At 43.2% G+C, this 16170-nt stretch overlaps 1 protein-coding gene across 10 annotated transcripts in view; it reads right to left on the bottom strand.

The window, feature by feature from the left end:
* The window catches only part of LOC132397357 (receptor-type tyrosine-protein phosphatase mu-like), a 981490-nt gene that overhangs the window by 653659 nt on the left and 311661 nt on the right, over positions 1-16170 (bottom strand). For all 10 annotated transcript variants that reach the window (XM_059976027.1, XM_059976037.1, XM_059976052.1 and 7 more), the window contains exon 3: positions 1507-1778. In XM_059976027.1, the coding sequence (XP_059832010.1) occupies positions 1507-1778 (272 nt within the window). The remainder of the gene's footprint in view (positions 1-1506; positions 1779-16170) is intronic.

Raw genomic sequence — 16170 nt, 5'->3', positions numbered from 1 at the left:
AATGCTAAACAAAGAAACCATGAAGCTCAGGAAGTTCATCTGAACTGAATTCTGGAATACCTTTATACGTGTCCAGGACAATGCTTCATTATTAGTGTCCATCTTTTCTGAAGGCCCATGTTCCACAGATATCCATCAATATCACACAGAAGACTACACAACACTGCACAGGGTGGAAGTGTCAATAGCATTGCAACTTAGTTATAAGACCAGAAATCAAAATGGTTGAACAGATGTCTAAGTAACTAAGATCTAACATCACAATAAATAAAGCAGAAAGACTGGAAAAACTCAGCAGGTCAGGCAGCATCTATGCAAAGAGAAAGAGTTTTATATATAATTCCGACGAGGCCATGTGACCAATTAACCTATGAACCCATGTATCTTTGGAATGTGGGAAGAATCTAAAGCACCCTGAGGAAACCCATGTCATCGTCACAGGGAGAAGGCATAAACTCCTCACAGATAGTGGACGAATTGACCCAGGTCATTGGCATTGTAATAGCATTACGCTAACCACAACAGCAGTATACCTCTCCCATCATAGCCTTTCAAACTGAAACATGAACCGTTTCTCATTCCACAGATGCCATCTGATATGCTGCGCTTTTCCAACATTTTCTGTTTTTGTGCTGCAGACTTCCAGCATTAGCAGTTTTTTTAGTTTCAAATCTCACCAGAGCGTCTAGGGATTTTAAACTGAGTTTAAGTAAATTCTTGGATCTAATGATAAATAAAAGCTAATAGGAACCATGCAACCATGGTAATATTGTAAAACTATCTGGTTCACTAATACTCTCAAGGGAGGTAAATCTAAAAGCCCAAACTTGCAGCAATATGCACAGCTCACAAATCTCCTTTGAAATACATCACAAGCTGTTCAGTTCAAAGCGAATAAACACCAACTACCCTTGCGAGGTTACATCTATTTACTTAATTGTTCATAATGACACAGGCAAGCCCAGCATTTAATATCCATCTAGAACTGCCTTTTAAATTGTGTGGCAGTCTCAGTCTACTGGCATTGGGAAACACAATTAGATTGCACCAAGTGTGGAAGGACATTACATAAAGGTTTTTGTGACTGTCCAGCAGCTCCGTGGTTACCATTCCTGAGACTTGCTTCTTTACTTCAATTTAAAATTTCCATCTATTATCATGGGATTTACTCTTAACTAAAAACTTTGGGTATTGAGAGCAACTTACACTGAATACCACAAGTGAATAATAGATAAACATTCGTACTGTTCAGTACTTGGGTCCAGCCACTCCTGATTTTTATGAAATTAAAGCTTTCTGCTCCGATGGTACTGGGTGGCTACTGAAAACAGTTTGCTTTTTTCTTACCTTACAGTCGAGGTAACTAAAATTCAACAGTCTTAAATATTTTGAGATCAGCTGCCTCTTTGCAGACCTGGCTTCTTTAACCATTATTTAATAGTTAAAAATAACAACCCACAGCTTGAACACATCTGAGAAATTCAAGTAAGATAAAGTATCCAATACCTGATAGAAATTTGGCCAGAAGGTGCTAATGGCCAATTCGGCTTTGTTCCAGCTTCTAGTTGTCATTCCAGACACATTCCAGATTGGGTTCCCAAGGGGTCCATCATTGACCTTCACATAAACATTGAGTAACCCCGGGTTTGCCCTTTCCTTGCCAGATATGAAGTAATGGAAATCAATGCAGTGTGTATCGTTCTCCTTCACTTTCGATAATAAAAGATGCGCTTTTTGTCCTGCCTGGCGTCCGGAGGTGTTGACCATCACAAACGACCCTGTGTGTAAAAGGTAGAATTGGAAGCTCGTTACAGCGTGTATTCTATAAAGGTAGTGTGTATTAAGACAAATGAATTGCTCCAAATCTTGTCAGAAGCCAAATGATAAAACTTGCCTCACATTGAAAAGCAGCTTATTATACTCTGTTTGCAAGTTCATTAAATTCTCTATAGCAATGTACTAGTACTGGATCAATATGTTAAGCATAATTACAACATCATATCAGATTTCTTTTCTGCTGAAGGCATTGACTCTTACTGGCTATAATTAGATGGATACTGGCAGTCTGAATAATCACCTAATTTACACTTTAGTGAAAAATGTAAAACAATATACATATAATCAGCACACATAGCTAATTCATAATAAGTATAGAATTAGTTTGTAGACATCAAATTGTTCCAAATTATGACAAATAAGAGAAAATCTGGAGACACTGGAAATCCGAGTCCTGCCGAAGGGTTTCAGCCCGAAACATCAACTGTACTTTTTTCTGTAGATGCTGCCTGGCCTGCTGAGTTCCTCCAGCATTTTGTGTGTGTCGTCCAAATTATAACAAAGTCTTTGACCTGAAACATTAACTCCATTTGTCTTCCTGCAACTGCACTCTGACTTGCTAAGGGTTTCCAACATCTTTTAATATATATTTCTAACATCTACAGTACTTCTTTTGCTTTTTGGAAAGTTTTCTAGAATGTTTTCAACAGAACTGCACTATCTGTCCATAACTGACCACTACCAATGGAGATAAATGGCTCTAACCAGAATTTATCAGCAACATCAGGAATGAAAATAGAAAACACACTTTGTAAAGAGGTTTTATGCTTGGAGTTCTATTTTATTGCCGAAAGGCAGCTTGCAGAATCTGTTGCAATGAGCAAAATCTGTTGAACATCAACAAACCTCAATGCTGACTTTGGAGGCCATACTCATTGACATCACACAGGCATCTTGGCAAATGCAAATCTTGCATAAATATATCCATCTGCTTGGTAAATATCTTCCTGTACTTGGAATGATAACTTATGTCCTGTGACCCCTTTCCTGGAATGTTGATTGATATAAGTGAGCAGTAAAGCCAAGACTGAATGCCAGTGAGATGGAAAAATAATGACCTTTGACAGAAGCCAAGCCCATACAATGAAAATAGAAAAGGACACAATCATCACCAGCAACTAAAAACAATGAAAATTGAGGAATTAGTGGACTGGAAAACTACAATGAATGTGTCAATGGACTTCCAGAACAGGGCTTTTAGCAAAAGAAGTACTGTACATGCAATTAAGGCAAAGCACTGTCATTTAGGGTTGAGCACTAGAGATGAGGGAGGCAGTGACAGGTAAAATTTTCTAAGTGGGGTTACACAAAATTTTTTGTTCAAGCTGTAAATACTCACAATGTTTATATGTAAGTTGGACATGTCGTTTTCCATCCCATCATCTTCATTCATGAGTGACACAAAAATTTGATGTATATAAGGGTCTTTAAAACCACACAGCAATATTCATAGTTTAAGAGACTGCAAAATAGCAGTAAATTGTCTTTTGTAGTATTTCATACTAGCAAACAGTCATTCAGCCCACAGTATCCATGTTGACCGTGATGGTGCCAACTTGAATTCAGACAAACAGAACCTGTGTGACTGGAGCCATGAGTCAGTAGTACTACCTGCTGCACCCCTGTGTCATCCCATGGCTGTAATAAAATTTGAAAAAATGTAATACTTGGTATTAAAATTTTAATTCTAGGCACAGAATCAGCAGCTGATACCTTGCTCATCATATATTCACAGATAAATGATTAACCACAAGTACCTCTCTCATTTTCTCTCCTTTGCAATGGAGCTACATCTGAGTTCCTCACCCTCACCTCCAAGACCCAGCACAGCTTATTGATCTTTCATTTGCCAGATTGAATTATTTTCCCAGAAGTGATTACTATTGCATGGTTTAGCATATAGGTTTAACAAAAGAAGCACAATTAATGGGCATGCTGATGCCACAGTCCAAATGGAACTGGATGTTGGCATGCCTTCAGCAGCAGAACTACCAATAATAAAGTGACAATGCATTTTTCTAACCATATTGTTTTCCTTTCCACTTGAGCAAAAATGGATAGAAAAGGTTTAGCGGGATGTAGACCAAGCACAGGCAAATGTGATTAACTTGGATAGAATCTTGGTTGGTGTGGATGGGTTGGGCCATGCTGCATAACTCAATGAATCTGAAAGTCAGGTTGTCAAGTTGGCTGAGTTGACGTTGCACTCCACTAAAGGCCAATATAGAAACCACTGTTTCTTTCAGCTTCAGCAGGTTCCATTGCCTTTGTGTCACTACTGTACAGCTGTGTTTGGGTAATGCTTAATTAACATATCAATGGAAAAATAGATGATTTTATTACTTCTCTGATAACTTCCTCTGCCATTTTTAAATTATGGCCACACTCTAGCAAACATTTTTTTAATAAAGTGCTTTTAAATTAAAGATTTATTTGTTATTAGAAAAGAGCAAAAACAAGGAGATCAGATAGTTCTGTAATGCACACAACACAGGATAACTATTAGGAATAAACAAGATTGCATGAGAAAATCAAAGCAAGAGCAGGACATCAGGCCCCTCAACCCACCTCACCATTTAGTGTGATCATGGCTGATCAATTTTGCCATGGATCAATTTTTGAAATTTAAATCTTCTGGAACATTACATTTTGTTTCACAGTTAGAGATGAAGATTCCAAATTAATATGGATCCATCACCATTTGACTTATGTTGCACACAAGAAAACAGTTCTTGGAAAATTCATTGACACTTTCAAAACAGAAATCTATGCTATAGCTCTCAGGTTCTGCCATAAATAGTACATATATTGGAGTCCTACTTTACAGATGACAAGGCCACAACTAAGATGCAGGTTTATTCTCAAAGTAGGGACTAGGAGCATGTCTTATCACATGACAGATTTCTTTTAGTAAGGCAAAAACATTGTAATAAGAAAATTAGTGGATATGTTCAAAATTATGAAAAGTGTAATTATTGTCACTGGTTAATGGATTGGAATGAGTACATAACTTTAGAATTGTTTAAAAAAAAAGTCAGTGTAGGAGATAAATACAAGTTCTGATGCTGAAAACCAGAAATAGAAACTGAAAACGCTGGAAATAATCAGCAGATACTATAGTTTGGACTTTAATAGTTAACACTCATTCCCTTTCCGAAGTGGTGCCTGACCTGCTGAATTTAAGAAATGCAAGTCTCAGAACATAGAGATGTTGATAGGTCTTGATGTACTTTATCAGAATGATTGGTGAAGGAAAACTCATTAGTTTCACAGCAATGGTTCCTAAACTCCTCAATGGTTCCTATTCCCAGCATTTCAGCTTTTATTTCAGAAGTAATTTGATTGCATTTCTTCCAACAGTGTATTGCATTCTGTGTTCCACTACGTTTAAGAAAGTACGTGGATTTTGGGTGACACATCTGTTCAATCCACAGATAAGACACAGACTTACCAGTTGTGTTTTACCTTAATTTTTCACCCATTTCTGACCTGTCTTTACACTTCCCCAATGTTCCAACAAAGCCCAGCAGCATTTTCTCTTCCATTTCAACCCTCAAAAATCAAGATTAAGTTTAATAATTTCAGGTAACTAGCTATCTCTTCTTGTGTTAGAGCTGGCTACTTTTGTTGTAAGATCATCCACCTATAACATTAACACAATCTTTCTTTCTTTGTCATCCCTGACCTGTTGGGTTTTTCCATCATTATATTTTACTTGAGATTTCCAGCAAGATCTGCATTCTGCACCTGAGAGATTTGATTTTTTTAAAAATCTTTTATTCAACTCAAGTCACTTTTTATTGTAATTTCGACCATAACTGCTGGTACAGTACATAGTAAAAATGAGACAACGTTTTTCAGGACCATGGTGTTACATGACACAGTACAAAAAACTAGACCAAACTACGTAAAAAAAAAGCCACACAGAGAAAGCTACACTAGAGTACAGACCTATACAGGACTGCATAAAGTGCACAAAAAACAGTACAGGCATTACAATAAATAATAAACAGGACAATAGGGCAAGGTGTTAGTCCAGGCTTCGGGTATTGAGGAGTCTGATAGCTTGGGTGAAGAAACTGTTACATAGTCTGGTTGTGAGAGCTCGAATGTTTTGGAGCCTTTTCCTAGACGGCAGGAGGGAGAAGAGATTGTATGACGGGTTCCTTCATAATGCTGTTTCCTTTGTGGATGCAGCGTGTAGTGTAAACATCCGTGATGGTGGAAAGAGAGACCCCGGTGATCTTCTCAGCTGACCTCACTATCTGCTGCAGGGTCTTGCGATCCAAGATGGTGCAATTTCCGAACCAGGCAGTGATGCAGCTGCTCAGGATGCTCTCAATACAACCTCTGTATAATGTGATGAGGATGGGGGGTGGGGGGGTGGGAGATGGACTTTCCTCAGCCTCCGCAAAAAGTAGAGATGCTGCTGGGCTTTCTTTGCCATGGAGCTGGTGTTGAGGGACCGGGTGTGATTCTCCGTCAGGTGAACACCAAGAAATTTGGTGCTCTTTACGATCTCTACCGAGGAGCCTCTCTATTCTCTATTCCAAATATCAAATATTCTCTATTTGAACAATAGATAGAGAATAAATAGAGAATATCAAATAATTTCTATTTGAACTCCCCCAGACAGATCAGTTATGATTATCTGGTATTCATTTCCTTCTGTAAGACAGCACCAAAGTCTTGTCTGGACAGCCTTTTCTCCTCTCTTCCCCCCCCCCCCCCACCCATAAATTAAAATGCACTTGTTTTCTTAGTTTTCCAGTTCTGATAAAGAGTCATTGATCCAAATATCAGGTCCATTTCTTCCTCCACAGGTGCAACCTGACCCGAGATCATCTTCACTATTTTTTGTTTCTATTTCAGATTCAATGTATTTTAAGAAGAACAATGTTAAAGGATGTGAGGAATGGTTAGGGGATTGCTCAATATGAGAGCCTACAAACACACTATAATGCCAGTGACCTCTTTCTGCAGAGTAGAACTGTGCAACAGCGAGGTGGAGACGGCTGGAAGTCCAGACTGAGCAAATAGTTGAATTATTACTGTTTACCACACTTATCCTCTTGGATTGTTCAATGAATTCTTTCTCATAGCCAGATGATTATTTACTAAGCTCAAGTATTCTACCTCTTAACGTTTGGATTCTGTAAGCAAGATGTTTGCAGCTAATGTGGATATTTGTTTAAAGCTGCCATTCATTCTCTATGCATTTTCCATCCTCATTAATTTTCAAAACCACCCAATTATCCCAGTGGGATGGAAAATGCCTTTAATTTAACCAAGGATTTGTCACAGAATTTTCTGAGGGAAAGGGATGGGTGAAGGTATAATCACAACCACAAACCTTATGCTGATTTCAGACATTATCAGAAAATGTTATTAATGATGTAATTTATAAAGCTTTTGGAAATAAAAATGCCTAAGTGGAGACAAATATTCAGTACAAAAATGCAAAAATGAACAGACAAGAAGAGTTCACTAAAAGAAGAGTACAACAAGCTGTTGTCCAAACCATATGTTTATGACAAAGAAATCAATGCCTCAGTAGTTTTTAAATTCAATGTCCTGCGGAAGATGAAGCTTGGAGACCAGACCACAGAGAAACACGTGAAGATCTTCTATCATTATGTTAGATAAGAAACCTGCCTAAAGCAAAAGATTGATGATTCTCTGGTCTAAACAAAAGCACAGTTTATTGGCTAAAAGTAGTGCAAAGAGTTATCGATGTCAGACAAGCATATGTGGAGAGAGAAACCAGGGTGACAGTTCAGGTCAGTGACCCTTTCTTAGTATTTCCAGCCTTTTCTTTTTTAAATTACAAGTTGTATTGCACAAGTTTACTCTTCATTGATCAGAGCAGGATCTTTACACCAACACTAATTTTTAAAGGGGCTTTACTTCCCCATAGATGTCAAGTGCTCAGCTGCTCCTATTGATGAATCTTCATATTCACGGTGTTATGTTGTTGTGCAGATCTTAATTGTAATCATCAGAGATTCATGGTAGAACATGTATAATGCACATTGCCTAACATGGCTAAGTAGTGCCCTTAATGAAACAGCAGCTGCAATATAAAATAAAATGCTTTAAGGAAATTCTTGGGATATACCTTATGGAGCTGGATTTTTGGAGCCTTTAAACTGCTGCTCCAGAATATATATGATTTCTGATGACTCAAGTTTACTGCTTCCTTAGTTCATTTCGCTTTTCCAGGTGCTTCCACTGAGACATTTCAGTCCAGAGCTGTTCCAAGTTGTGTGCATTAAGATTTGGCAGGTTGTCCATCTGAGGTGGGGGTAGGAGGAGTTAGAAGATTTAAATGAGTTTGGTGACCCCATATTGAAGGAGAAGTCATCCCATAAGGCAATGCAAAAATAAAAAGAGATCATGGCCTTACCAGATCAGCTTCCACATCATGTTCAGGAAACAAAATGCAATGTCCAAGGCACTTTCCATGAATTTTTCTGGTGTGCAAAGAAAATGAACTCATGAAGAGCCAAGAATTTGCCCTCAATGCTACAATAGGCAAACCAAAGACTGACTACTGTGAGAATTTTAGTGACAGAAAGGTGTTGAAATCTGATCCTTAGAGACATGAATTAATTGCATGTCTTCTGAATATTTGGCTGTACAAACCCTTTCCACTTACAGCATTGATCAACTGTAAGATATTCCTTGGTGTCAACCATCCACATAACTTCAGCTATATTCCCACTGTTAATTACTTGCTGTGTTACTGTGCTTCCATGTAATTAACTCTAAATACTTACTTGGTGTCAACATGAACATAACAATTTTACTACAAGATATTTTCTCTCAAGAGAGGCAAACAGAGGACACAGCCCACGTAATCCTCAGTGTGTCAGCTGGCTTGCTGCTGTTCATTCAAGACACAATTCTTTTCCAGAAATCCAATCACTAGGAATGAAATGCTGGGAATGTTGGCAAATTGCCACAATCATTGTGGAGTCTGATGCTGAATGAGTTCTTTCTTGAATATCCTTACTAAAATACAAACCTCCTCCATGTGCTATTATATAGCACGACAGAATAAGTGGAATGCACTTCTATGTTGTATTGTTAATGGTCAAGCTCAGGTTTAGATTACTGAGTATCCTTACATTCACTGTTAAAATTATAAATTGTTTCCCTTTAGGTTTGGTTGCGTTCATCCTAAATTGGAATTGGGAATCTCAATGGCAAATCCTTTTGACGGACAAGTCAAGATCTTCTGTTGTGCATGGGAGCACACTTGCAATCTAAAGGCAAGTTCTCCAGTTTGTATCAGCACAAACAAACAGGAAATCATTTGGTTTGAGTTTATCTTTCGCAATACTAAGATAGGCAGGGATACTCCACTATAACCACAAAAACAGCCTGGCAACTTTCACCTCAGGAGCATCATCACTGCACATAATCCCAGTGAATCTACATGCTAGACCACCCTAGCAACACAGCACCTAATATCTCAAGCTTGATGAAAGTTGAATGAAGGATATTTGCAACCTGCTTGAGTTTACAGGTCTAAGATACCGAGGCTTGTTCTGGAACATGGATTTGAGACAACCAACCAGGTCTGTCAGAAGTCCACCAGCTTCCCCTCCAACTAATATTTACTTTACGATACAACATGGAATCACCAGTCCTTCAGTCTTGGAGTTTCCAGAGACTCAGTAAATAATCAGAGAAGAAATGTCAAAGAGGATTAATACTAAATACTGTTTCTGTTCCTAAGTTTATTGTGATAAAAAATATTAGAAAGTGGAATAAAAGCTTCATTGATCTCTGGCCAGGCTAGACAGCCATCCTGCTCAAATCCACCCAGCTGAAGAATTATATTTATAACCAATAAAGTAAATAGATTGTGAATCAGGAAATATAGATTGATGTTTTGCACTGGGCATATTGCTCAAATATTAACACAGTAATATGTCAAATAGTTAGGTTAAGACCTTCTTAATGATCTGAAATCAATGCTAATGACTTATCTTGTATTACATTTTCACTGCTCAGCCTGTGCCCTTACTTTTTGCATTGACAGCAACATCAAGCTTGCTGCACTAAATCAAAAACTTGACAAAACACACAGCTTCATTAGAAGTATTTGCAATTTTGTTTTGTCAGGAATGTTTGGAGGAGCACTAATAGGACGTTAATGTAGTAATAAGTTGTGTATAAGTTGCCCTTTCTGTGTTATATCTACACCCCACCAATTAGTATACACAATTATGGTCTTTAAATTTAGAACTCTATACTAAAAAAGATAAATCTAACATTCTGATATGCAATACAAGAATGCTAGATTTAGAAACTGAACATTCTCTTAGAGGTACTGAGTCATGGAACACAACAGCACAGAAAAGGGCCCTAGGATCTATCAAGTCTGTGCCAAAATATTAATCTGCCTAGTCACATAGATCATAGCCCTCCAGACCCCTCACATTGATGTACCTATTCAAATTTCTCTTAAATGTTTAACTTGAACCCACATCCTCCACTGCCGATGACAGCTCGCTACACACTCTAACCACCCTTGAAGTTCCCCTTAATCATTTCGCTTTTCATCCTTCACACGTGACCTCTAATTCTAGTCCCACCTAACATCAGTGGAAAATATCTGCTTGCATTTACCCTAACAATAACCCTCATAAATTGGTGTACCTTTATCAAAACTCTCCTCATCCCTATGCTCCAGGGAATAAAGTCCCAATCTATTCAACCTTTCCAAATAACTCAGATTCTCAAGTACTGGCAACATATTTGGAATGTTTTTCTGCACTCTTTCAATCTTACTGATAACTTTCCTGTAGATAGTTGACCAGAACTGCACACAATACACCAAATTATGCCACACCAACATCTTGTACAGCTTCAACATAACATCCCAACTCCTGTACTCAATACATATTTATAAAGGGGAATATGTTAAAAGCTCCCTTTATGACTCTATCTAACTGTGTCACCACTTTAAGGAATTAAATTTTGTATTCCCAGATCCCTCTATTCTAGTGCCCTACCCCTCACCTCGTACTTGCCTGCATTAAATTCCATTTGCCATTTTTCAGCCTATTTCCAGCCGGTGCAGGTCCTACTGCAAGCTTTGATAGATAGCCTTCCTCACTGTTCACTACACCCGCAGTCTTGGTGTCATTCACAAATCTACTGATCCAGTTAACCACTAGAGCACTGATATAGATGACGAACAACAATGGACCATGCACCAATCCCTGCAGCACACCACAAGTCACAGGTTTCCAGTCCGAGAGGCAACTGTCCACTACCACTCTCTGGTTTCTTCCCTAAAACTGATGCCCAATCCTATTTACTATCTCATCCTGAATGCCAGCTTTGCTGAAGTCCATGTAGACAACGTCCACTACTTTGCCCTCATCAACATTCCTGCAAACTTCCTCGAAAAATCTACAAGTTTGGTTAGACATGACCTACCACATACAAAGCCGTGTTGACTATCCCTAATCAGTCCCTGTCTATCCAAATATATATATATCCAGTCCCTTAGAATACCTTCAAACACCCTTGAGATTCTCCTTCACCTTGTCTGCTGGAGCAAAGTCATGTCTTCTTTTACTCCTCCTAATTTCTTCTGAAGTGTTCTCTGCATTTCGTAAGCTCCTCAACTAGCTCATTTGTTTCCTCCTGCCTATACCTGCTGTGTACCTCCTCTTTCTTCTTAACCACAGTCTCAACATCTCTTGAGAACCAAGGCTCCTTAAACTTGTTATCTTTGCATATCCTTACTTATCTTAAAATTACAAAATTACCTATTTCAAAATTTTAAAGGTTCTTAAGACCCACCCTCAATGCACCAGAATCATCTCATCAAAACACATAGTTCTCCTATACTTTTCAAATGGAATTATGTTCTGCCTTTCAGCCAATTTCCCTGATGACACAACAATCACAGTAAAGCTTCTATTAAAATGTACAATTTTAAAAAGTTCCATCAGATAATAATCCCATACAATCTACTGAAAAGATCTGTAATTCAATCAATAAAGTATTCTATCATGAAGTTAAAGAAAATGATCACAGCTGGCTTCACATGAAATGAGGAGACAGCCTCAATTTAATTAAAGAAATTTGAAATGAAGGATTAGAGAAATGCTGATTTTATTTAGTAAATGAAAATGTGAGTCAAATATAATCTTCCTGTCGGCCATAGAATGAAAATTGGATCACCTTGGGAAATGCCCTGTCTTTATTGCATAAGGCAGCGCAATTCATGTAGTTCTGAAGTTAATTGCCATATTACATGTTTTTTCTTCATTTTTGTTGACTGATACCTTGTCAACCAAGTCACTGGTAACATGTCTATCCCTGTATCATTTACACAGTGCAGTTTTTATACTGGGGCCATTCTATTCTGCATCCTTTATAATACAATAATGGCTGAGGCAGATTAATGATCATTTGATTGTAAACCAAACACGCTATAAAAATGCAGGCTGGTGGTTGAGTCTCTGGAGCATTGTACGGAAGTTTGGAGCACATTGTTCTCAGAGTACCAGTCAATGGGCATGCCTAAGACAGCCAAGCTTTGAAACTGCAGTGCCAACAGAAGACACCTGCAAGGTAGACAGTCATTTCCCTCCATACCTCCCAAGTCCTTCTCCATGCCATACTTCATCCTACTGTACCCTCACTGCTCCAAACCCAACACTCTCAAAGTCACTGCCAAAGATTTCCAGATCAGTCCTCTGACCCCCAAATCAGCCAACCATGCAGCTGCACTGGAGTACCAGAACTGCAGGCACTGTGTGGCATTTCAGTGCAGGGTCACTGGTATTCTCATGTGGTACCAGTATGGAGCACCACTCACCATGTATGGAAGCGCTGAGCCTCTATCTGAATGGCTCGTCCTGTTATGTATCTTTGTCTGCCTGACTTATGACATCAGAGAGGCCATGTAAAACAATTCTATTCGTCCCTCTCCTTCTTTCCCATTTATCTGTGGTCCTGTAAATTAATCACTTTCATATGCCAGCCAACATTGCTTGATTTATTTGCCTGTTTAACTGGTCAAAATGTCTTTAGGATGTGGGAAGAAGGAAACCCTCACAGTCGCAGAGAGGACGGGCAAGGTCTGATCCGACACGGGGAGGGTGGGCGAGGTCCGATCCGACACGGGGAATGCAGGCGAAATCCACTCCAATGCAGGGAGGACGGGCGAGCTCCACGCCGACGCAGTGAGGATGGGCGAGCTCTGATCCAATGCGGGGAGGACTGGCGAGGTCCACTCCGACACGGAGAGAATGTACGATCTCCACTCCGACACGGAGAGAACGGACGATTTCCACTCCGACATGGGGAGGACAGACGATCTCCATTCCGACGCAGGGAGGACAGACGATCTCCACTCCGACGTGGGGAGGACAGACGATCTCCACTCTGACACGGGGAGGGCAGACGATCTCCACTCCAACACGGGGAAGACAGGTGATCTCCACTCCGACACGGGGAGGACAGGTGATCTCCACTCCGACACGGGGAGGACAGGTGATCTCCACTCCGACACGGGGAGGACAGGTGATCTCCACACTGACAGGGGGAGGGCAGGTGATCTCCACACTGACACGGAGAGAATGGACAATCTCCACTCCGACAAGGGGAGGACAGGTGATCTCCACACTGACAGGGGGAGGGCAGGTGATCTCCACACTGACACGGAGAGAATGGACAATCTCCACTCCGACAAGGGGAGGACAGGTGATCTCCACTCCGACATGGGGAGGACAGGTGATCTCCATTCCGACGCGGGGAGGACAGGTGATCTCCACACCGACAGGGGGAGGGCAGGTGATCTCCACTCCGACACAGGGAGGACAGACGATCTCCACTCCGACAGGGGGAGGGCAGGTGATCTCCACTCCGACACAGGGAGGACAGGTGATCTCCACTCCGACACGGAGAGGACAGGTGATCTCCACACTGACACAGGGAGGACAGGTGATCTCCCCACCGACGCGGAGAGAATGGACAATCTCCACTCCGACACGGGGAGGACAGGTGATCTCCACTCCGACGCGGGGAGGACAGGTGATCTCCACTCCTACACGGAGAGAATGGACAATCTCCACTCCGACGCGGGGAGGACAGGTGATCTCCATTCCGACGTGGGGAGGACAGGTGATCTCCACACCGACGCGGGGAGGACAGGTGATCTCCACACTGACACGGGGAGGACAGGTGATCTCCACTCCGACGCGGGGAGGGCAGACGATCTCCACTCCGACGCGGGGAGGGCAGACGATCTCCACTCCGACGCGGGGAGGACAGGTGATCTCCACTCCGACGCGGGGAGGACAGGTGATCTCCACTCCGACGCGGGGAGGACAGGTGATCTCCACTCCGACGCGGGGAGGGCAGACGATCTCCACTCCGACGCGGGGAGGGCAGACGATCTCCACTCCGACGCGGGGAGGACAGGTGATCTCCACTCCGACGCGGGGAGGACAGGTGATCTCCACACCGACGCGGGGAGGACAGGTGATCTCCACTCCGACGCGGGGAGGACAGGTGATCTCCACTCCGACGCGGGGAGGACAGGTGATCTCCACACCGACAAGGGGAGGACAGGTGATCTCCACACTGACACGGGGAGGACAGGTGATCTCCACTCCGACGCGGGGAGGACAGGTGATCTCCACTCCGACGCGGGGAGGACAGGTGATCTCCACACCGACACGGGGAGGACAGGTGATCTCCATTCCGACACAGGGAGGACAGGTGATCTCCATTCCGACACAGGGAGGACAGGTGATCTCCACACCGACACGGGGAGGACAGGTGATCTCCACACCGACACGGGGAGGACAGGTGATCTCCATTCCGACACGGGGAGGAGAGGTGATCTCCACACCGACACGGGGAGGACAGGTGATCTCCACACCGACACAGGGAGGACAGGAGATCTCCACACCGACACGGGGAGGACAGGTGATCTCCACACTGACACGGGGAGGACAGGTGATCTCCACACTGACACAGGGAGGACAGGTGATCTCCACACCGACACAGGGAGGACAGGAGATCTCCACACTGACACAGGGAGGACAGGAGATCTCCACACTGACACAGGGAGGACAGGTGATCTCCACTCCGACGCGGGGAGGACAGGTGATCTCCACTCCAACACGGGGAAGACAGGTGATCTCCACTCCGACGCGGGGAGGACAGGTGATCTCCACTCCAACGCGGGGAGGACAGGTGATCTCCACTCCGACACGGGGAGGACAGGTGATCTCCACACCGACACGGGGAGGACAGGTGATCTCCACACTGACACAGGGAGGACAGGAGATCTCCACACTGACACGGGGAGGAGAGGTGATCTCCACTCCGACACGGGGAGGACAGGTGATCTCCACTCCGACACAGGGAGGACGGGTGATCTCCACTCCGACACGGAGAGGACAGGTGATCTCCACACTGACACAGGGAGGACAGGTGATCTCCACTCCGACGCGGGGAGGACAGGTGATCTCCACACCGACGCGGGGAGGACAGGTGATCTCCACTCCGACGCGGGGAGGACAGGTGATCTCCACTCCGACGCGGGGAGGACAGGTGATCTCCACTCCGACGCGGGGAGGACAGGTGATCTCCACACCGACACGGGGAGGACAGGTGATCTCCATTCCGACACAGGGAGGACAGGTGATCTCCATTCCGACACAGGGAGGACAGGTGATCTCCACACCGACACGGGGAGGACAGGTGATCTCCACACCGACACAGGGAGGACAGGTGATCTCCATTCCGATACGGGGAGGAGAGGTGATCTCCACACCGACACGGGGAGGACAGGTGATCTCCACACCGACACGGGGAGGACAGGAGATCTCCACACCGACACGGGGAGGACAGGTGATCTCCACACTGACACAGGGAGGACAGGTGATCTCCACACTGACACAGGGAGGACAGGTGATCTCCACACCGACACAGGGAGGACAGGAGATCTCCACACTGACACAGGGAGGACAGGAGATCTCCACACTGACACAGGGAGGACAGGTGATCTCCACTCCGACGCGGGGAGGACAGGTGATCTCCACTCCAACACGGGGAAGACAGGTGATCTCCACTCCGACGCGGGGAGGACAGGTGATCTCCACTCCGACGCGGGGAGGACAGGTGATCTCCACTCCGACACGGGGAGGACAGGTGATCTCCACACCGACACGGGGAGGACAGGAGATCTCCACACTGACACGGGGAGGACAGGTGATCTCCACACTGACACGGGGAGGACAGGTGATCTCCACACCGACATGGGGAGGACAGGTGATCTCCACACTGACA

The sequence above is a fragment of the Hypanus sabinus genome, chromosome 1 (assembly GCF_030144855.1).
Source record: "Hypanus sabinus isolate sHypSab1 chromosome 1, sHypSab1.hap1, whole genome shotgun sequence".
Taxonomy (NCBI): domain Eukaryota; kingdom Metazoa; phylum Chordata; class Chondrichthyes; order Myliobatiformes; family Dasyatidae; genus Hypanus; species Hypanus sabinus.
Note: the sequence above shows the minus strand (reverse complement) of the source record. Positions and strands in the feature narration are given on the sequence as shown.